At 43.8% G+C, this 24,105-nt stretch overlaps 1 protein-coding gene across 1 annotated transcript; it reads left to right on the plus strand.

Moving 5' to 3' along the window:
• The first annotated feature begins 1,497 nt into the window (after positions 1 to 1,497).
• LOC142019097 (hyaluronidase-1-like) lies at positions 1,498 to 16,231 on the plus strand. Its single transcript, XM_075005570.1, has 3 exons — positions 1,498 to 2,418; positions 11,838 to 11,927; positions 15,803 to 16,231. The coding sequence occupies exons 1-3, from the start codon at positions 1,498 to 1,500 to the stop codon at positions 16,229 to 16,231; spliced, it is 1,440 nt and encodes a 479-aa protein (XP_074861671.1).
• Positions 16,232 to 24,105: the final 7,874 nt, after the last annotated feature.

A 24,105-nucleotide genomic window follows, 5' to 3' on the forward strand; every position in this document is an offset into this window, starting at 1 on the left:
TTTTGTTGTACATTCCTCTTTGCATTTCTTCCCGGACTCCAAGTTCCTTTCTCCGCTCAGGGTTTCGGTCACCGCCCCCCAGCGAACATAGTTTAAAGCTCTCCTCACTAAGTTTGCAAGCCTACTTGCAAAAATGCTCCTTCCTCTCTTGGTTAGGTGAACCCCATCTCTTCCCAATAATCCTTGTGCCCGGAACAGCATGCCACAATCGAAGAATCCAAAGCCCTCTCTCCAACATCACCTGGGTAAGCATGCATTTACTTCCTCAGTTCGATGGTCCCTACCTAGCCCTTTCCCTTCAACAGGAAGGATGGATGAGAACACCACTTGCGCTCCAAATTTTTTGACCCTTCTTCCCAGTGCAACATAATCCACAGTAACCCGCTCAAGATCATTCTTGGCTGTATCGTTAGTTCCCACATGCAGAAGTAGTACGGGATAGTATTCTGAAGGCTTGAGCAGTTTTGTAAGGCTTTCAGTGACATCCTGAATTCGGCTCCCAGTGAACAGCACACCTCATGAGATTCCAGGTCCGGTCGGCAGATGGATGGTTCAGTCCCTCTTAGGAGGGAGTCCCCAACCACCCATCTTTTTCTTATGGGGGTGGTGGTCATTGAACCCCCACTCGTAGGACTACACATCCCATGTCTTGCAGTAGAAGCAGTTCCCTTCCAATTTTTTCCCTGTGAGGCTCCTTCCAAAGCATTCACCCCTGCAGAACTGGTGGAGAGAGCCTGAAAGCGATTACTTATCTCTGTACTGATGGGGGACTTGTGTACCAGCCTTCTTTTTCTTCTAGAAGTTACATGCTGCCAATTCTCTGCTTCATCCCTTACCACCCTCCCTGATTCTTCTGCCTGCCATGCTTGCAAGGTTAAACACTCCCTTCTGTCAAGGAAATCTTCATCCTCCCTGATTAAGCATAGGGTCACCACTTGAGCCTCCAGTCCTCTAATTTTTTCTTCCAAAATGGAGACCAGCTTGCACTTAGGAAGGTGGTAGTGTAGACAAGCCTAGGGTGAGTACATAGGATATTCTGGGAAACTGAAGTACAGAATGACTATTGTGCTTTTGTTTTTGTCTAGTCTAATATTGTTACATTAACTCAATTCTTATTTCCTCATGGAAGGAGTGAATTTTTCAGTTGGGTTTTAATGAAGAGAGGAAAATGTCCTGATGGAATGGAATTAAAGAAAAGGTTAAATATAGCAAAGTGATTCCAGGCCTGACAGTGAGCTCTATCAATCTATAAAATAGTCTCCCACCATAGGTGTCCCTCTTTGAAAGCATTTCAAAGCGGACTTATTTTTATCCTGGTTATAGTATTGTCCTTGTCCACATTGATTGTGAATCAAAACTTAAAAAAGAAACCCCAAATAAACCATTTCTTTGGCACACTGGCTGTCTTTGCTGTGAACATTGGATTTTAAAGTCTTCTTGTTTTTCATTTTTTCTTCAAGGAAACCATCACATTAGTGTCAGCGAAAACAACATACCATGAGCACTCTGTGTCTTAAAGGGATAGTAGTCACAATGCTATTTTTTATGGTGGATGGTCAACTGCTCAAGCAGGCCAAGGTCCCACTGCTGCGCCACAAGCCTTTCATTGTTGTTTGGAATGCACCTACGGAACAGTGCAGGCTGCGCTACAAGGTGGATCTAGACCTGAGTGTGTTTGACATTACTTCAAATACCAATGAAACTTTGAGTGGCTCCAATGTGACAATCTTTTATCACACTCATTTGGGGCATTACCCCTATTACTTAGACAATGGGGTTTCTGTCAATGGAGGGGTGCCACAGAATGAGAGTCTGACAAAGCATCTTAACAAAGCTAAGTCTGACATTGACCATTCCATACCCATGAAGAAATTCCAAGGACTTGCAGTCATTGACTGGGAAAACTGGAGACCCCAGTGGGACAGGAACTGGGGTAATAAAACCATTTATAGAAACAAGTCCATCGAACTGATTAGGAGACATCATCCTCAATGGTCAGAGGACAAAATTAGGAAGGTTGCTAAAGAAGAATTTGAAAATGCTGGAAAGAGTTTTATGAACAACACGATCCTTCTGGCTAAGCACATGAGACCGAATGGTCTGTGGGGTTACTATCTTTATCCAGATTGCTACAATTATGATTACAAGGAGCACCCAGAAGCATATACAGGTAAATGCCCAGACATTGAATCTTCCCGCAATGATCTCCTTCTTTGGTTGTGGAAAGAAAGTACTGCCCTTTACCCTTCCATATACCTGGATTACATATTGAAGTCAAGTCCAAATGCTCTGAAGTTCGTTCACTATCGGGTTAAGGAAGCAATACGCATTGCCTCAATTGCAAGAAAAGACTCTGTTTTGCCTGTTTTTGTTTACTCCAGACCTTTTTATGCCTATACTTTACATATTTTGACAGAGGTAAGCAAACATATATATATAAACTTAAAGATTAGCCATATGATCTCTTGGAAAAAGTATTTCCTAGGAGTTTCTTCTTTAATAACAATAGTTATAGATGCTTTGTGTTTCTCATATAGAACTATCCCAGTAAAGAAAAATACTGCAGTCACGGTACAACTTTCAGGAGTGCTTTGGTCTATTACTATACAATTATGTAGTATTCTTTAATATGAAGAATTTAGAAGAAAGCACAAAACAATTGGGTCTCAAGCCATTAAATATTTTGAATTAATTCTTCAGCTTGAGAAATGGAATTGAGAATTCTAGATGTTTGAAACCCATTAATAGTAAGAATAGGTAATTGTTCTGAAGAAAATATTTCAGGATTGAATTTATCTGTTTTCTTCCCAAAATGGAAGCTCACTGGGTATAGAAATTAATCAGATGAATCAACTAGGCAAGCCCAAGTTTAAACTGGCATTCTTAGCTCCTGCCTGAGAAAACTTGCACAAAGGCAGAATGTGACCGACCACAGGCTTCCTAGAGGAAGGATAAGTGTGTTCTCCTTGCTATCTTGTTTTCTGAAAGTATGCTATGTCTGATCATACACAATAACAAAGTACAGGTTGAACCTCTCTAGTCTGGCACCCTTGAGACCTGACCAGTGCTGAACCGAAAAATTTGCCAGACCACTGGAGGTCAATACTGTCTAGCAGCCACACCCATGATAAGTGGTTATCCAGCTAACTAAAATCATGATGGATTACAGATGTTGCTGGATTAGAGTGCTGGACTAGAGAAGTTAAAACTTTATCTGCTTTTTGTCTTTTTAAATCTACTGTATTCCAAAAATACATTTTGTGTCATATGATGCCTCTTCACCCAATGATAATTGAATGGAATATTTTAAAAAATACAATAAATATATGCAGGTTACAAAATAGATGGCTGAGACAGAGACATCGAGATTTCTGATAATATTGTGGTAACTTTAAACCTTGTCTCTGATCCTGTTTATGCCACTGCTCAGCACATGTAATTCCTGAAAGACTTCCTAAATAGCTTTTGATGAAAGGTATCCAAGCTATAGTTTGGATTGGCCCTCTGTGAACAGGGGATGGGATCACATGACCTCTTGAAGTCTCTTCTAACCCTAATGTTCTATGATTATATGATATCCTGGGCATGAAAGGAGTGGTTTGATACATACTTGAGGTGTGGAACCAGCTGGGCCTTCCCCATGTCTTAGTGTTTAACTGCTCCTCTCTTTCTCTCTCTTTTCTGGTGACTTCTGCAGCTTCTCACAGTAGGCTGTTGCAGGGTGGTGGACCTTTCCTGGCAGCGGATCTAGTAACTTAAAAGTGAAAAGCCTTCCAGTTTGCCAGACCTACTAGGATAGCACTGAACATGTAAAAGAGCCATTCAATGGTAATGAAATTATTTAGCAGATGTATATACTGTCTGAAGTTACTGACAAAAATAGGTATGCATTGCAATAATGTGTCTACAGGACTTTAGTTTAAAACTTGCTTTAAATATTTCATTAATTTGTTGCTTGGATAAAATCACATCTCTAAAAAAATCCTTGCATAGATTTTTAGACACAGAATCTTGGGTGCATCTACACTAGCAAGTACATTCGAAAGTAAGGTCGAAAGATGGCTTTCTTTCGAAATGACCTGCAGAGCCTATACCCACACATCGCAATCTTTCAAAATTAGCTTCGAAAGAACGGGGCCATTCCATTGAAGTCAGTCCTTCATTCCCACAGTGGAAAGAGCACCACCTTTCGAAAGATTATTTAGAAAGAGAGAAAGTGTAGATGCTCTGTGGCCCACTATTTCGAAAGAGGGAGTCCTCCATGGCAGTGATCAGCTGGCAGGAGGTGGCGCCACTCATAGCACAAGCAGAGCTTTATAGCTTCGGTGTCCAGCCACGTTTAAGGAAGCAGGCTCCCACAAACCCCCAGGCAGGAAGCTGAAAGCATTCAAGCAGCAGGGAGACCATGCTGCTGTACAGCCTGCTCCCAGCTGTGAGGCTCCAGCTAGCCCACCTTGCTCACTGGCACCATGCCCGGCACCCTGGACTGCTGCCCATGCCAAGGACCCCCCCCAAGGACACCAGGGAGTCCTCCCAGGAGAGAAGCCAGGCCCTGAAGCACTGGGCCCCCTCGTGGACTAAGGCTGAGCTGCGGGACCTCCTCACCCTCTGGGAAGATGAGGAGATCCTGCACCAGCCAGGGATCTGGTGCCACAATGCTGTGGCATTCAAGTGCCTGCCCAAGGGCCTCACCAGGTGGGGTCATCCCACCTACACTCCAGACCAGGTGAGGTCCAAGGTCACAGCAACCAGGACCACAGCCAGCACGCCAGCCATGGCCTCGATGTCCATGGGGGCCTGGGGCACCTCTTCTGCTTGCCTAGGGACAGGTAGCTGGCCCTCAGTATGTGCAGGCCAAGGCTTGGGATGAGGGGCCCTTTAAAGGGACAGCAGGTGGAGGCCCTGGAAGGGCTTGTCCGCCATGCCACCCTGCCTGGGGCACTTCCTGCCCCTTACTTTTGGAAGAGCGCCCTAGGACGTGTGGATGCCATTCAAAAGGGCCAGTGGAACCTTCACTCCCCTTTTGCTGATGTGGATGCTCCCTTTCGAAAGGCCGTCTTTTGATGTTTAGTTTCGAGAACCATCCTTTCGAAACGGAGCTGTAGTGCAGACACAGCCTCTGAGTATTCAGCTTTAGCTTTGCATGCTTGGATCTTCAGACATTAACTTTTTTAAATAAATTCTTCAAAAGCTCACCCTTATCTACAATATGCATTTTAATTTTTACTATAGTATAAAAACTTGCCTCCAAAGTCTTCCTATCCCTTCAGTCCATCTCTTCTGTAATCTTTCTACTTTCACGACCTTGTTGAAGAGACACTGTAAAGGGAAACATCCCTTCTCTTCCAGATAGCTGGATAAAGAGTTTCTCTATCAGTTCATCTATTTGATGAGCTACAGATTCCACCCCACTCATCCAGCAGCCTTGTGACCTGACTGGTCACAGATAAAGGAATTTGCCTGATGAAGGGCAATGTCCCCTGCTCTGGCCACCTAGGCTACGTCTACACGTGAAGCCTACATCGAAGTAGCCTATTTCGATGTGGCGACATCGAAATAGGCTATTTCGATGAATAACGTCTACACGTCTTCCAGGGCTGGCAACGTCGATGTTCAACTTCGACGTTGCGCGGCACCACATCGAAATAGGCGCAGCGAGGGAACGTCTACACGCCAAAGTAGCACACATCGAAATAAGGGTGCCAGGCACAGCTGCAGACAGGGTCACAGGGCGGACTCAACAGCCAGCCGCTCCCTTAAAGGGCCCCTCCCAGACACACTTGCACTAAACAGCACAAGATACACAGAGCCGACAACGAGTTGCAGACCCTCTGCATGCAGCATGAATCCCCCGCTGCAGCAGCAGCAGCCAGAAGCCCTGGGCTAAGGGCTGCTGCACACGGTGACCATAGAGCCCCGCAGGGGCTGGAGAGACAGCGTCTCTCAACCCCCCAGCTGATGGCTGCCATGGAGGACCCCACAATTTCGACGTTGCGGGACGCGGATCGTCTACACGGTCCCTACTTCGACGTTGAACGTCGAAGTAGGGCGCTATTCCGATCCCCTCATGAGGTTAGCGACTTCGACGTCTCGCTGCCTAACGTCGAAGTTAACTTCGAAATAGCACCTGATGCGTGTAGCCGCGCCGGGCGCTATTTCGAAGTTAGTGCCGCTACTTCGAAGTAGCGTGCACGTGTAGACGCAGCTCTAGTCTGCTACCGGGTCCTCTCCCCCTGCCCCAGCCCCAACTCCAACCACAGGGCCCCCTTACCTCCTTCCTGGACCTTGCCCTCCTGAAGCCCTGACTCGGCTGCTGACATGGCCCTAAGGCTGGCAGCTGGCTTTGGCATGGACCAGGCTGCCAGCTCTCTCCATGGCCCCACAGAGACCAGTGCAGGCCCAGCCCTGCAGGTGCCTAGAGCAGTCCCAGCTAGGCTGTCAGTATGACTCCAACTCCACAGGCACCAGGTGCAGCCCTGGCCTCACAGAGGCTGGCTGTGCCTCTGGACAGGGACACAAGCCCTGCTGGGATCCCCCTTCCCAATGCAACCAGGGTCTCTGTACTAAATTCCCACCCCAGCATCTCTGGTCCAGTAACATCTGTTGTCCTTCTGAACAACAAATGTTGCCGGACGAGAGAATGCTGGTTTTGGGAGTTTCAACCTGCAGTTTTAAGAGAATCCGCCACCAAAATCAGTACCTTAGTAAGATATAAAATCCTCTGTTATGCCTAAAACCTTGGGAATCATATGATAACTTAAACAGCAGGTGACATTTCATAAACATATCTGTTGTTATGGAGATCACATGAAACAAACTAGTGTTTGCTTTTCCCAAGAGAAATTAACTTTGTTATAAATACACTAACCCACTCTCACAGCTTACTTTAAAATAATGTCTTTGTTTCAGCCTGCGAAATGTGCACTAATGTGGAATGATTAGCTTATGAAGGCTTAAAAGTACATTTAAAATATAAAATCAGATCAGAAATACTGAGAAATTTAAGAAAATTTAAAACAAAGAAGAGCTGCATCATGTATTCCATAATATTTAATGCTGTATTGCTGACTTGCTGACTTGCCCTTACTTACCAATAAATCTCTGATGAACTTCTGGGTACAACAAACAACTTGTGATTGACATTGTGATTGACATTATTTATTCCCAAATTTAGTGATTTTAATTAGATAGTTTCTGTATGCCCAGTCTTCACAGGCAGGCACTAGAAAACAAGGTCCATTTTCTTTAGGTGTTTTTTTCGTTTTTTCCCAAATGTCATTTGCTACATTTGGATTCAGGGATTTGCCTGGACGGGGAGAGCAGTAAGAGGGAGAGAAGACAAGAAACAGACAGTGAGGAGAGTAGGGCCTAGGCAGAAAGAGGGTGAAGTACGAGTGGAGTCTCAGGCTGATGGGTTTGCCTCCCCAAGGAGCAGTTTCTTCCACCACATCTGCTGCTGTACCTATTATAAAAGACCTAGGAAATACATAATACCTAGGCCAAGAATGACTCTGCAGTTGGGTCCCCACAGGTGTTATTTCTCTTTGCAAACCATTGCATCACAGCCTAACTTCTAAGAATGGCTTTATTGATAAGTATTCACCACATAATGTATGCAAATGATTCTCTATATGGATGATCTAGGATGTTCAGAAACTTTCTCTATAGACAACTTGATATTAATAATGTGTGATCAGTGACTGAAGATACATGGTATTGTTTCTGCTCCTTGACTGGAAGAACAAATATTTTAATAAAGCAGATAACAGCTATTCTTGTTCCTGCACTAATACCCGTTCACTCATGTCATGCTGTGTAGTATACAAAGGCCATTCCCCATGAACAAAACCATGTTTGCTCCAATATTCTCCCAAACAGAATAAGATGACATGCGATTAGACAGAAACAAAGAACCATCCTGAATCTCCTTTCTTGTGTCTTGTCACTAGCACAAATCTTGTCCACTCCTTAGATGTCTTCCCTTCTTTCCATGCTATATTACATAGTTGGTGTATTTACTGAATTGTACTTTCTTCACCATATTTGATCACCTCTTCCACGATCTTATGCTTTCCAGGGCTTTTGTTGTTCTTTCACTGCTCTTTCTACTTCCTCCTTTGAAACATTGGTCTTGCTTTCGATGCTCTGTGGAGATATCTCTTTCAGTTCGTCAATCAGACCCTCTGAGACACTCAGGTCCAACTGTGCTTTGCACAGATTGGTGCAGTATCTTGTCCATCACTGCACAACCTCCTTGTTCATGAACACCTCGTCATTCTCGTCTTTGATTTCCATCTGCTTCGGCTGCCACTTCCTATTAATATTCCTGATTGTCTTATACACCTCCCTGGTTTTACACTCACGTAATACCTTTCTATATCTTCACACGTCTCCTCTAACGATTTTGCCTTATCCCTTCTAGCTGCTTTCACTCTGTTGCTGTTCCACCCTCTTGGAAACATCCCTTCTGATCTTCAGTGCTCTCTTCTCTTGGACCAACTTCAGTGTCTCCTGCATAATCCATTTCTTATTGATCTTCTTTTCTTCCAGAACAGTCTGGTCAATTGCCTCTTCTATTGCTGTGGCTACCTCTTTGATTCTCTTATCTGGGTCTTTCTCTGTGCTCACACTCGTAATCTACTCTTCAAGTGCTGCTCTGTATTCATTTCCTATTTCTTCCTCGCCTAGCCTTGCCATGTCTCTTTTTTTCTTAAACTGTGCCTTATACTTTCTCTTGAGTTTCATTTTGATGTTTGTGCTCACTAGACTGTGGTGTGAGTCTATGTCCACTCCTTGGAAAGTTCAGCACTGCTGTTCTGACGTTACCCATCTTCTTATCAAGATCATAGCTACCATGTTCTTAGACTTCCTATCATTTGATCACCATGTCCACTTCCTACAGTCCTTTTTTTGGAATCTCATGTTGCAGATCACCATCTTGTGCTCCATAGCAAACTGTAATGGTTTCTCTCCTTGTTCATTTCTTGCTCCATATCCAAACCTTCCCATAACTTTCCCAAACTTCATTTGTTTTATTATTATTATTCGTTCCAACATTCACATTCCATTCTCCTCCAATGATCAACACATCTCTCTTCGGTATCTTCTCCAGTGTCTTTGTCAAGTCTTTTTAGAATAGCTCAGTCTCTTCCTCTGTACTGTCTGGTGTGGATGAATACACCTGAAAAATTGAGATGCTGAATGGTTTTGTTTCGAGCCTTGCTACCATCATTCTTGCACTCACTGCTTTGTGTCCTAACAGTGCTTCTCTAGCTATTTTGCTAAGAAGAAATCTGACTCCTGCCTCATGCTTCATTCCCTTCCCTGACCAAATGACTTTGCAACCGTGCATCTCTCCTGATGCTATCCAACACATCTTCACCAGTCCAAGTATATTGCATCAGTGTCTCTCCATCTCCTTTCGAAGCACCTCTGACTTTCCAGTCACCCACAGTGTTCGGGCGTTCCTTGTTCCAATAGATAGTATATGTTTTAGTAGTAATTTTCTTTTGGAAGCCAACTTATCATCCCAACCCTGATAGCTCATTTTATGTTGTGGGCCTTGTTTATCCAGGTGACATCTGAGCCAACATCTTTTATCAGTTAGTCATACTGGCATCAGATTTCATTTGTATTGTCGTTTCACGATCAGCATCGACACTCATCTGACCAACCCTTTTATTTCACCCAGGCTTGGGACTGGCATGGAACCTCGAGAGGCTGCATGGTGGAGTTCACACATTGCTTGTGTGACACTAATGACGTCTGGTCTGAAAACAGTTTTTGTACTGGTATAATTATATTGTGTTTTTAACCAAAAGAGTGACATGAGTATAATCTATATATGGACTAATTTAATCCAGTGTATAAGAATGGCAACATTGGCTCAGACCAGTGGTCCATCTACTCATTAGTCCAGCTTCCAACAGCGGCTGATGCCAGGTGCTTCAGAGGGAATGACCAGAACATGCAATCACCAAGTATGAAAGTACTTACATTAATATGATTTATTTCCTTTCCTGCACAGGAGCAAGGTAACTTGATCTACAATTCTACATGATGTACAAGATGTTATTTTCTCTGTAATTATGTCTATCAGTATCTATACCAGTGTAGCTAAACTGGGACACCTGGGCTACGTCTACATGTGCACGCTACATTGAAATAGCTTATTTCGATGTAGCAACATCGAAATAGTCTATTTCGATGAATAACGTCTACACGTCCTCCAGGGCTGGCAACGTCGACGTTCAACTTCGACGTTGGGCGGCACCACATCGAAATAGGCGCTGCGAGGCAACGTCTACATGCCAAAGTAGCACACATCGAAATAAGGGTGCCAGGAACAGCTGCAGACAGGGTCACAGGGCGGACTCAACAGCAAGCCGCTCCCTTAAAGGGCCCCTCCCAGACATAGTTGCACTAAACAACGCAAGATCCACAGAGCCGACAACTGGTTGCAGACCCTGTGCATGCAGCATGGATCCCCAGCTGCAGCAGCAGCAGCCAGAAGCCCTGGGCTAAGGGCTGCTGCACACGGTGACCATAGAGCCCCGCAGGGGCTGGCGAGAGAGCGTCTCTCAACCCCTCAGCTGATGGCCGCCATGGCGGACCCTGCTATTTCAATGTTGCGGGATGCGGATCGTCTACACGTGCCCTACTTTGACGTTCAACTTCGAAGTAGGGCGCTATTCCCATCCCCTCATGGGGTTAGCGACTTCGACGTCTCGCCACCTAACGTCGATTTCCACTTCAAAGTAGCGCCCAACACGTGTAGCCGTGACGGGCGCTATTTCGAAGTTGGCGCTGCTACTTCGAAGTAGCGTGCACGTGTAGACGCGACCCTGGTGTGCACGTACAAGGCCTTATAACTGCAGATAATCATCAACTGACTAAATGACAAACCATCATATTTATAATCCCTTGCAAAAGAGATACTAGATTATTCTACACAAATTTCCAAACCACTGCAGTTCACAATAGTGCCTTTCTGCTCAGTTCCATTTGCCTGGAGAAACCATTACAAATATACTACAACACACTGAAATATCAATAGGATTCACACTTATTTGTGTGAATAAGAAAAAAATGTTTTTTTAAATAATTAATTTTACTCCTTCTCCTCTTTCTACCTCTCCCCTTTACAGTTTCTGCTGTAAGTCAATTTTCAAAATGCTTCAGTGAGTCCCTGGATCTATTATTATTATTCTCTACCGGTGGGTGTACATAGAGCTGCTCTCTCAGCAGCTCCATGCTAATGAGCAGCCTCACAATTGCAAATGGCTGCTCATTAGCATGGTCTCACAGCTTATTAGCATAGCCACATGAGATCTTGCACTTGGCACAGGGGGATACCATCAGTAAAGAAGCCATGTGGACGTGCCCCTGCTGGCAAAAAGCCCCTCTGTTGCCAGCACCTTATGCTTGAAAAAACGGTCTCTTTACTGCCAGCATCCCCGCATCTGCCGAGAGTGAGATCTCATGCGACTATGCTAATATGCCATGGGACCATTTGCAATTGCAAGGCTGCTCATTGGCATGGAGCTGCCAGGAGATCCAGCCTACTATATGTATGACTATAGCACCTGGAAGGTCCAGACATGGGGCCAGGAAGCTGTACAAGCATAGAAAGGTGAGACAACACACGCTCTAAGGATCTAAGGTCTAAGCAGGAAACTCATCAAGGGCCTTTTAGAATATGAAGATCTTACAGCATAAATTAGCATCTCCTCTGGGAAAAAACAATGCTTAAATGTTCTAGTGTCCTTTCCTGTGTTTGGTGCCACAGATTCTGATGCTTTTCCAATGCCCAGTTTTGACACAAATTCCTCTTTCAGGCTGACCTGGTGAACACTATTGGCGAGAGCGCTGCTTTGGGTGCAGCAGGGGTTGTCCTTTGGGGAAGCATGCAGTATGCCAGCTCAAAGGTAGGTGGGGTGGATTTATAAATGTTCACCAGTTAAGCGCTATGTTTTTGATAAGAGCCTATCTCTCCACTCACCTTTATTTTTGCCATTTTATGTCCATACCACAGAGCTCTCCCTCACCCATCATTGTCTCTAGCCTTTTGGCCAAAGATGAGTGGTTTGAGAGTCCTTTCACATTGTTAACAACATGCTTTAATTTGCCATTGCTTCCCAGGAACCACATCCAGGGACTAAACATGATGGCTGGCATCCATAGCAGTGGGTAGTACTGCTACCAAGTTAATAACATACTGTTTGAAGCAATGAAATGTAAATTGAAGTCTGTTTTCCAGTATTCTGCTTACATAATCTGTATATTACAAAACACAAGGCTAAGTATTTGGTAATGGATAACAGGGATGGCCAAGTGGTTAAGGTTCTGGGTAGAACCCTAATAGGGTTTCCATGTGCAGGTTCCAATCATGATCACAGGGAGGCATGTGCTTGTGAGAGGGACTTGATAGCAGCCTTCAACCTCCTGAAGAGGGGCTTGGAGAGGCAGCTGTTTTTATTGGAAATAGATGACAGAAAAAGGAACAATAGTCTCAAGTTGGGGTGCCAGGGAGGTCTAAATTGGTTATTACAAAAATCTGTTTCAGTAGGAGAGAGGTGAAACTCTGGAATAATTTAGCTAGGAGTCTTTAAGTCACAGTTTCACAAAGATATGGCTGGGATGATTTAGTTGGGAGTGATCCTGCTTTCAGCAGGAGGTTAGACTCAATGACCTTCTGATGTCTCTTCCAATTCTATGTGGTGGGGAACATTTTTCAGAGATCAAATATTGAACTATGACACAAATTTTCTAACACAGTCACAGGCAGAATATAATCCCAAATGAAGCAAAAACCTGCACCTCTTGACAAGGCCTTGGAACTCATCTAAAGAAGTCTGATAGTCCCTTCAACTAGAACTACCAAAGGTTGAATTGTCTGTCTTTTTAAGGCACATGACAAGCCAGCTTCCTCACCTAATACTTAGAAAGGTTTGGATGTAGGAGGCAAATTGGCTTTTGTTAGGGCATGAGCAATATGGGAAGAAGTAACCTCTTTCAGGGCCTACCCTTGCTACTATCAAAGTCATAGAATGATAGAATCATAGAACACTAGGACTGGAAGGGACCTCGAGAGGCCATCGAGCCCAGCTCCCTGCCCCAATGGCAGGACCAAGTACTGTCTAAACCATCTCTGACAGACATCTATCTAACCTGTTCTTAAATATCTCCAGTGATGGAGATTCCACTACCTCTCTTGGCAATTTATTCCACTGTTTGACCACCCTGACAGTTAGGAACTTTTTCCTAATGTCCAACCTAAGCCTCCTTTGCTGCAGTTTAAGTCCATTGCCTCTTGTTCTATCCTCAGAGGCCAAGAAGAACAACTTTTCTCCCTCCTCCTTATGACACCCTTTTAGATACCTGAAAACCGCTATCATGTCGCCCCTCAATCTTCTCTTTTCCAAACTAAACAAGCCCAATTCTTTCAGCCTTTCTTCATAGGTCACATTCTCTGGACCTTTAGTCATTCTTGTCACTCTTTTGTGGACCCTCTCTAATTTCTCCACATCTTTCTTGAACTGCGGTGCCCAGAACTGGACACAATACTCCACATGAGGTCTAACCAGTGCAGAGTAGAGCGGAAGAATGACTGCTTGTGTCTTGTTCACAACACACCTGTTAATGCATCCCAGAATCATGTTTGCTTTTTTTGCAACAGCATCACACTGACGACTCATATTTAGCTTGTGGTTCACTATAATCCCTAGATCCCTTTCTGCCATACTCCTGCCTAGACAGTCTCTCCTCACTCTGTATGTGTGAAACTGATTGTTCCTTCCCAAGTGGAGCACTTTGCATTTGTCCTTATTAAACTTCATCCTATTTACCTCAGACCATTTCTCCAATTTATCCAGATCATTTTGAATTATGACCCTATCCTCCAAAGCAGTTGCAACCCCTCCCAGCTTGGTATCATCTGCAAACTTAATAAGCGTAATTTCTGTGCCAATATCTAAATCGTTGATGAAGATATTGAACAGAACTGGTCCTAATACAGACCCCTGCGAAACTCCACTTGTTATATCTTTCCAGCAGGATTGAGAACCATTAAGAACTACTCTCTAAGTATGGTTATCCAGCCAGTTATGCACCCACCTTATAGCAGCCTCATCTAAATTGTATTTGCCTAGTTTTTTTATAAGAATATCATGCAAGACCGTATCAAATGCTTTACTAAAGTCTAGGTATACCACATCTACCGCTTCTCCCCTATCCACAAGGCTTGTTATCCTATCAAAGAAAGCTATCAGATTAGTTTGACATGATTTGTTCTTTACAAATCCATGCTGGCTGTTCCCTATCACCTTACCACCTTCCAAGTGCTTGCAGATGATTTCTTTAATTACCTGCTCCATTATCTTTCCTGGCACTGAAGTTAAGCTGACTGGCCTGTAGTTTCCTGGGTTATTCTTATTCTCCTTTTTATAGATGGGCACTATATTTGCCCTTTTCCAGTCTTCTGGAATCTCTCCTGTCTCCCATGATTTTCCAAAGATGATAGATAAAGGCTCAGATACCTCCTCTATCAGCTCCTTGAGTATTCTAGGATGCATTTCGTCAGGCCTTGGTGACTTACAGACATCTAATTTTTCTACGTGATTTTTTATTTGTTCTTTTTTTATTTCAACTTCTAACCCTACCCCTTTCCCACTAGCATTCACTATGTTGGGCATTCCTTCATCAGACTTCTCAGTGAAGACCGAAACACAGAAGTCATTAAGCATCTCTGCCATTTCCAGGTTCCCTGTTACTGTTTCTCCCTCCTCACTGACCAATGGCCCTACCATGTCCCTGGTCTTCCTCTTGTTTCCAATATATTTATAAGAAGCCTTCTTGTTTCCCTTTATGCCTGTAGCTAGTTTGAGCTCATTTTGTGCCTTAGGCTTTCTAATCTTGCTCCTGCATTCTTACGTTGTTTGCCTATATTCATCCTTTGTAATTTGTCCTTGTTTTATATGATTTCTTTTTTATTTTGAGATCATGCAAGATCTCCTGGTTAAGCCAAGGTGGTCTTTTGCCATATTTTCTATCTTTCCTACACAGCAGGATAGCTTGCTTTTGGGCCCATAATAATAACTGCCAACTCCCCTCAGCTGTTTTTCCCCTCAGTTTTGCTTCCCATGAGACCTTACCTACCAGCTCTCTGAGTTTACCAAAATCTGCCCTCCTGAAATCCATTATCTCTATTTTGCTGTTTTCCCTTCTACCCTTCCTTAAAATTGTGACCTCTATGATGTGAACTCTATGATGAAGTCAATGGCAAAACTCCCATTGAATCCAGTGGGGTGAGATGAAACCCCAGCTGAGTTCAGCAGTTTAACATGGATCTGAGGAAAGCAAAAGCTATTTTCCAGTTTCTGCCCATTGCACACCAGCCAGTGAAAATTGTCTCATAGCTACTAAGTTAAAGGGATTATGGTGATCAGTGTAGAAATCCCTAGTGCTAAAGCAGTTTGTCAAAAAATGTGTAAAACCTGTTTTTATTTTACATGGTTTCCTATTCAACAGACACTAGAAAACTTTATTTGTAATGACATATTCAATATGTTGCTACCATTCAGCCAAAGCAGAGAGAGCAATAAAGCGATAATCTTACTGGCCTTCCCACGAAAGCAGACTCACTTAAGCCAGGGGGCTAACTGCATGAGTAAAAGCAGCAGAAGTTGTTTAAGTATGTTAGTGTAGCCAGCAATGCTTCCATGTTAATATTTTACCAAAAAGATGGAAACTTGGCCATAACTCTGGCTACTGATTAACATGTCACGCCCTTGTTTTCCTACAGGACACCTGTGCACTTGTGAAAAAATACATTGATGGCTCCTTAGGCCATTATGTCATTAATGTGACCTCAGCAGCAAAACTCTGCAGTAAAGTTCTGTGTCAGAAGAATGGGAGATGTGTCCGTAAAATCACTGACTCTTCTGTATATCTGCACTTGTCACACAAAAGTTTTGAGATTGGGGTCCACCGTTCTGAAAAAAGCCAAAGATTCTTTGTCACTGGAAAACCTCAACCAGAAGACATAAAGGCCATGAAGCAGAGTTTCACATGTCAGTGTTACCAAGGTTGGACTGGGATATTTTGTGAACTGCCTGACCATAGCCTACTTAAACGATGGGCTCTTGTTCTGTTTAATAGATCAAACAATCAAATGTTCAGCTTTCTCTTAGTGGGATCCATGCAGATTTTTCTGCTATTCATTGTACACTAATGTTTCCTACAAGGAAGCAAAAAATATAGCGATTGAGACTTCAGCTCTTCTTGCTTAGAAGGTTTTCTATTAAGATGGGAATGGTGTTGCAGACTGTTGTTTTAGCTTCATTCTGCTCAATTTGAGACCCAATCCTATTGGTCAAGGCAGCATTTTCGCCCAGGACGTTAGGGAGATTTCCCATGCACTTCCTTCTTATTGTGCCCACTCTTAATCTTCTAGCTCATTCCTTAATCAGTTAAAACTCTACTGATCCACGAGAATGTTTGCTTGAGGGGGAAGTGAGGAAAGATCAGTAAAGACTGCATAATTTGTCCCTTGAGGAGCAATAAAACCCTCAATCCAAAGCAAACCGAAACAAAAAAGCAAGGGGATTGAAAGACCATTTTTTTTCAAATGCTGGAAAAGTTAGACCATATTAATTCTGATGATCTTCCCTTTGACCAGGGAACTAGTCTGTACTCCTTTTGTGTTAAAATCCTACAAAAGGCAAATGGAGTTTTAGACATACAATAATGTAGCATCAGGACCCAAAATGGTTCCAACTTGTGGATGTTACTGCTTGGATAGCAGCTTCTACATAAAGATTTGAAAGGCACAGGGAATTCTCCATAAGCACACAGATTAAATTATTTGGAATGTAAACAGAAATACTCAATTATATTCAGTTCTCATGCTAATTCAGTATGTATCAGCACTTCCCTGATATTTCTGTCCTGTTGATTTGCACGCTGCTGTGTGACTAAAGAGTGAGCACATCTGCAATTTCTGATAACATTTTTAGTCATTTAAAATCCACTAAGGTTTGGGCATCCCCCACAGTCTTTGAGAGGAGTGTTGTGTAACAGTGTTGGCCAGTGGTGGGCACCCCCTCTGGACAGCACGGGCCTCCGCACCTTGCCCCAGTCTGCATACAACTGACCTTGGTGCTGACAGCCGTCTCCCCAGAGTCTGGTCCCCTTTAACAGGGCTGCTGGCAAGCAGCATACACACCCAGGCCCTTGCTCAGGGCAGGGCCTCAGGCAAACAGTCAGGGAGCCCAGCCCTGGTTCAGGGCAAGGCAGCAAGCCTGGGAACAGGTGGAGCATTCCCCAGGCCCTTTCTTCCTCCCCCTTCATCTGCGTTTGGTCCCACTCGGAGTGCTTAGCGAGCTCAGGAAGGCGGGTCTCCTTCAGGTAAGTAGCAGTGGGTGGGTACGGACAGTCAGGCACCTCTACAACATTTGGGTAGCATGCAGGAGGCAGGACCATGGGTTCTGTCAGGTCCAACGCCTCAGCATTGTGGGCAGCAGGCAAGACTCCAGGCTCACGCCCGTCTGGGTCCCTGGGGTAGCTGGCCACGGGCAGGATCTCCAGCTCCGTCAGGGCCTCAGGGTGTGGGGTTCACTGCAGGCCCAAGGGCCCCAGTGGATCAGGAAAGTCTGAGTACCTGGTTAACTGCAGGCGTGGCTGCAGCCCTCTGGGTTGGTCAGGGCAGCTGGGTGGTGGCTTTCGCTGGCCTGGAGGTCTGTCCCAGGTCCCCCAGCTCCAGTTCTCAGAAGCCCAGTCAGAGGCCTCTGCCCTGCTCAGAGGCCAGTCTTTTAACGAGCCTCAAGCCCCGCCCCTGGTACTTCTGGCCCCAGGTGCTGGTCTCTGGGGGGTGGGGCACAGGTGTTCTGGGCCCACCCATCAAGGTCTTTGAAAGGCCTCCTCAGCCTCTGAGTCAGGGGGAGGCCACAGCACCATGCTACATGCTGCCACTGGCACTTCATCGGGTTCCTGGAAAAAGTGAACTCCATGTGTTTCCCTTCTTCCATCCTGGCTGCTTGGAAGGGGACATTCCCACACTCCTTCCTAGTGGGATATTCCACTCTCTCCTTCCTTCCAGCCAGAGGGGGCTGCAAGCTCCTCACTGCTTCTGGAGCACTACATTCCCTACTGGCCACCCTGCTCAATCTACATCTATTTGTCCACCACAGAAACCTTCTGGGAACTTGCCTTCCCCTCTTGAAGGAAAGAGAGAAGAAATGGGAGATTCCACCTTGCATGACCTCTTCCCTCGCTCCCATGTTGAAGATCCTGATCTTGATGATATGCTCAGCACCAGCAGGGCTGACAGACGCTACAGGCCCCAGGGCATGGTGTGTGTGGGGAGGAGGGGGAGGCTCGGCTCCAATTCCTAAAAGGGGTGGGCACCCGGTGGAAGGGGTGGGGCTACGAGCACAAGGGGTGAGACCTGGGGTAGTCAGCCCTTAGCACCACCCAGACTACAGCGTGACCCCTGCCCCCCCCTCCCCCCGAGAAATACAGAATGGCATTTCAGCACTCACACAGCAATTCACAGCAGCTTGGGGCTCCAGCTTCTACCACTTCTGCAGTAACAGCAGTGGAAGTGGCCAGAAGCTCTGGGTCCCTTTGAGTTGCCAGGCCCTCATACAATTTACCCTCCTCCCCTGGCACCAGCCAGCTTCGTCAGTGCTTTGCAGCCTGATTCTCTTTTCCATGAGGCTAATGTAAAGACCAATTGAATAATTACTGGTGAATGTAGTATCCAAGGAATGTCCTATCATGCTATTTTTAGTTTTCAACTGAAACCGTATTTTAAAACATTACGTGAACACACGCCAGTGGCCCATTTTCTAACAGGAATATACACAGTTTTCAAAAAATACTACCTTACCTACAGTATGGTTGTTTTAAATCATAAATAAGTGGCTTGATCAAAGGGGTCATGAAACCAAGAAAAATCTCCCCGACCCCATCTCAGAACTGATTTGATAGGCACAAAATAAAAGTTGTTTTCTCTTGGAACTTGCAAATGATGGCTTGTGTAGATTACTACCTTAGAGTAGCGTGCATTCAACTAATGAGGGACCTGGGCTTGGACCAAAGAGAACACGGTATACAATCCTTTACCCTGAGCACTCTGAGAATTTATAACTGATTATTCATGGCCAGATTTTGCCATCCTTACTCACACTGTATTCAGAAGTAATTCTATTAAAATCAGTGAGAATCCTGTCAAGTGCTATACAACATGAAAAGAGGGTAGAATCTGGCCCTTAGCTGGAGACTATCCTGGATACTGGCCTATCTTGTTTAAATAAGGCAAGAAACTTAAGACAGTAACCCTACAGATAGCATGACAAAATTCTTCAGTGTGTTTTTTGTACTTCCTTAATTTATATCATCCATTATTTCATATGCATCAGAATCCCAACTTGTGACTGCTCAGATTTGCGCCAGTTAAAAATATAGCTCACAACGGAATTGTAACAGATATTTTAAGGCTGTAATGGCCAGTTTAAACCAAGACACTTAAGTGGAACTGGCCGATGAAACAGAGTTTTAGCACAAGCTTTAGTGTTCTGAGTCACCACAGTAATGATATGTTGTGCTGAAAGGCAACAGTAAAGGTTTGCCACTCAACTCTTACTTTGTATCAGGTAACTGGAATGGCTGACAACAAATCTGAAGGTAAAAATCCTTGCTTATTTTTTTTTCCTTTTGGAGGGGGGCTATTATCTGTAATAAAAATAAAACTTACAGTATTTTGCCTAGATATCTTTACATTTTTAAAATTTTCTTATATACTGTGCTTCGGGTCTTTTCACTTTCATTGAAGTTAAAAGAAAAGTAAAGCATATGTTCAGTGCAGCTTATTTTAACACATGTATTTGAAACAATGAACTTAATTGTGTTAAATATATGTCATCACCAATAGGTTTGCTTTTGGATTTGCCATTTTTGTATTGTTGAAGAGTAAATTAATTTGTTTTCCTAAGCCACACTATGGTGTAAGAAAATCTAAGGTGTTTATGCATACATTAAGTGTCACTTAATGTGTAGTGTTTATTTTAGCTCATTTTCATCTTTTATTTTGTAAAGTATTCCATCTCTTTATGTAGCTTATGAGAATAAATACATAATATACATAAATTATTTGGTAGCATAAATGAAAGTAATTAAATCAACCTAAGATTGTCTATGCAAAGAGCGTTGGGACCTTGTGTAATATCTTATGTAAAAGAGTATGAATATAGGGGTCAAAAGCCAAAAGTCTCTATACAGGCAAAATTCACATTTCACTTAAAGGGACAAATCTTTAGTTGGTGTAAACTGGCATTGTGCCCCTGAAGTCCTTGGAGGTATGTCAATTTATATCAGCTCTGGATCAGGCCCAAAGGGTCCATTTCTGTTCTCAATTTCTTATTTTGACAGCAGTATAACTCAGTGATCTCACTGAAGTTACATCTGGTTTTATGGGGCTTATACCAGAAGAGGACAGTCAGGTTCAATGAAAGTTTTGTCTGGAACTAAGATGAAGTCTTTAGTATTTGTCCAATATAATGCTATTAAGTACAGTACTGTGAGAGAAATTCTACTAGCTGGCTTCAGATGTGTTATTGGGTTGTTGCCAGCAGAGGTGGGTCTGGGATTTTTACTTCCTTAATCTCATCAGTGGAACTGACTGTGTAACTTAATGTTCGTTTACAGATCTGAATTTGTTTACAGTTAAATTTTCTCAGGGCCACACAGGAGTTGTGCAGCAAGCAGCACACATACACGCACACACTCTGTTCAGTCTTTCCCCTTTATGCTCTTTGTTTTAATCATGTAAAGCGCAGGAATACAGATGACACAAAACAACAGAATACCTTAAACGTGTGATGTCCTTCAGAGCTTACCTTCCCTATGGCCACCTGCTTCTTTTGTTCTCCTGATAACATTCCATTACTTGCAACTCTGTATCCTTCAGACAATAGGAGGAAATGTCTTCTCCCAGTCAGAGCAAACCCATCTTCCAACAATATTTTATTTTGAATAGACAGTCATTGAATGTAGCTCTGGCCTGGCAGAGTGCTGACACAACCCTTCTAACTCATTGTGGCTCCACAGGTTTAAAGGCTTTCCATAAGACAAAAAAATCAGGATCTAATTTCGTACAAGTATTCACAATTCAAAAATGGAACAGACAGAACCTGAAATTCATCACAACTAAACCAACCCCTAAGCAAAGATTTTAGGAAGTAGCCTGGTACACAGTGGGACTGGATAGCCTGTATCACCTTATAGGCACAGGCAGACAACTCCAATAGAAGAGGCAGGTATGGAGGTAGGTGTGATGGGTTGGGTCACAGAGGTCCCCTTGAGATTATCAACCAGTGTGCTTATCATATCATTGAGTTCACCTGCATGCCCTCTGGCATCTTCCACTGCCCTGTATTGATGGTCCAGAAGCTCTAGTCACCTGCAGTAAAGGCACAGGCTTAGGGTAACAGCCCTCAGCAGAGTAACATAGACACTGAACCAGATCAGCTCTGGGAGGGTTCAGTTGTACACTCTCCACAGCACCCAGGAGCATAGCCCTCAAAAGGGACCAAAACCGCAAATAAATCCCTCTTACTATGTAAAGCCTCTTACTATGTTTTAAATAGAGAAAATTTGTAAGTTCAACCCCTTTTTCAAAGCAAGAGAGATCTGCACATCTGTTGCTTCCCCTTGCCCCAGCTAACCATCATTTACACTGGGTTTGATAATAGACAAAAGTGTTTTTATGAAGTATGTAAAGTAGGATTTAAGCGATTGCAAGTAAAACCAGAAAGATCAAAGCAAATACTAATCTAAAATAAATAAAATATGTTAGCTAAGCCTGATATGCTAGCAGAGATAGTTACAAATAAATTTTTCACCCAAGTCCATATTCCATATAAAACACTTCAAGTCAGAGCTGAACTTTTCTCTGGTCTGGGTCTAACAGCTTCTTGTGTATTTAGAGTTCTTTATTTTCAGGTTTCTTCATGTGTATCCTTTTAGGGTGGGCAAGGAAGTTTCAAAAGCCAGCTGAAGTTGATCACTGATTACTTCCCGTGCCTTAAATAGAATTTCCCATGATTGAAAATCCTTTGTTTCACCCTTCCCATCCCAATGGAAAAATACCAAATTCCAGATGCAGTCCAGCACCAGATGGCATGGTTATATATCTTTACAGGACCTGCCATTAAGGGAGTGGTTTCTGAATTTCAAGTTCAGGGACCACAATTTTTACGGGCATTTGTTGAACTTTCCTGCTTGTCATAGTCTGGCTCTTGAAGGGCAGGAATGATTATTTTTTTACTAGAAGCATTTACATGTTCTTTGATTGTAAATTAATGTGAGTCTTGACAGGGACTGTGTCCCAGATGTTGTCTATTTGTTTTAAAACACTTACCTGCCGTTAAAATAAAAAGCAGTCAAGTAGCACTTTAAAGACTAGCAAAATAATTTATTAGGTGAGCTTTCGTGGGACAGACCCACTTCTTCAGACCATAGCCAGACCAGAACAGACTCAATATTTAAGGCACAGAGAACCAAAAACAGTGATCAAGGAGGACAAATCAGAAAAAAATGATCAAGGTGAACAAATCAGAGAGTGGAGGAGTGTGGTGGGGTAGGGAAGGTAAAGAATTAGATTCAGCCAAGTATGCAGACGAGCCCCTATAGTGACTCGGAAAATTCCCATCCCAGTTCAAACCATGTGTTAATGTGCCGAATTTGAATATAAAAGCCAGCTCTGCTGTTTCTCTTTGAATAGCGAAGCGAAATTTTTTTTTCAGTAACACACATACCCTTAAGTCATTGACAGAATGCCCCATTCCATTAAAATGTTGACTAACTGGTTTGTGGAGCTGGAGTGTTTTGATGTCTGTTTTGTGCCCATTAACCCTTTGTCTAAGGGAGTTAGAAGTCTGTCCAATATACAAAGCATCTGGGCATTGTTGGCATATGATGGCATATATGATGTTAGTAGAGGAGCATGAGAAAGTGCCCGTGATTCTGTGAGTAACCTGGTTAGATCCAGTGATGGTATTTCCGGAGAAGATATGCGGACAAAGCTGGCAGCGGGCTTTGTTGCAAGGAAAGGTTCCGGGACTGGTATTCCTGGGGTATAGACTGTGACTGTTTGTGAGGATCCTCATGAGGTTGGGAGGTTGTCTGTAGGAGAGAACAGGCCTGTCACCTAGGGCCTTCTGGAGTGTAGCATCCTGATTAACGATAGGTTGTAGGTCTTTAATAATTCATTGCAGTGGTTTAAGTTGGGGGCTGTAGGTGATGACCAGTGGTGTTCTGTTCTTGGCTTTTTTGGGTCTATCTTGGAGTAGCTGGTCTCCTGCCATTGAAATCTATGTATTTAAAACCAACAGCAAACTCAAGGTGAACCTTCTTTGAAGCTTCAAGATGTTTGGTTAATGTTTTTGTCCACTTGTGAATGCCTCTGGTATCAGTAGGACCAGAGGCCGACATAACATGCAAATAGCCTTTCTTTAAAAACTCAGCCACCTGGAGCCATGGCATCCAATACATTTGCCACTCACCACATGTGGTGAATAGGACACTACATAGTGGCGAACACAGGGGGTGGCCAACCCATGGTTCTTGAGCCACATACGGCTCTTGGAGCCTTTAAATGTGGCTTTTTCTGAGAGCCACACATAGGGACGGTCATCAGCCTGCTCCATGTACCCACCCCATCACTTGGTGGGAGAAGGGCGTGGCAGCAGTGGCGGCTCCAGAAGAGGTTCTGGTGGTGGCTCCAGCAGCAGCCCTAGTGGCTCTGGTGAGTCGCTGGCATTGAATTAGAACAGGAGGGCTGGAGGTGCCTAGCTTTGGGGGAGGAGCTGGGAGTGCTTAGGTCTGGGGGCGGGGGAGGGTATTTATTTAGATAATTATTTATTTAATAATAAAATGTAGCAAATATGGAAAGATAACAACCACAAATGTGGTGATCTTTGAATTCCTATTGGACACTGCTGACCTCGAGGATAAGGGAGACATATCACCTCACCATTTTTATGATCCATGTCCAAACAACAAAATCACAATTCGTGCATTAGTTCTCATGTATCATCCCTTCAA

This window comes from Carettochelys insculpta, chromosome 1, assembly GCF_033958435.1.
Source record: "Carettochelys insculpta isolate YL-2023 chromosome 1, ASM3395843v1, whole genome shotgun sequence".
Lineage (NCBI taxonomy): Eukaryota > Metazoa > Chordata > Testudines > Carettochelyidae > Carettochelys > Carettochelys insculpta.

What these genes read in the sequence shown, in the direction of transcription:
- LOC142019097 (XM_075005570.1), top strand. Translation starts at nt 1,498, where the DNA reads ATGAGCACTCTGTGTCTTAAAGGGATAGTAGTCACAATGCTATTTTTT. An exon ending in CTTTACATATTTTGACAGAG is followed by an intron (nt 2,419 to 11,837) that starts GTAAGCAAACAT and finishes TTCCTCTTTCAG; the next exon opens with GCTGACCTGGTGAACACTAT. An exon ending in TGCAGTATGCCAGCTCAAAG is followed by an intron (nt 11,928 to 15,802) that starts GTAGGTGGGGTG and finishes GTTTTCCTACAG; the next exon opens with GACACCTGTGCACTTGTGAA.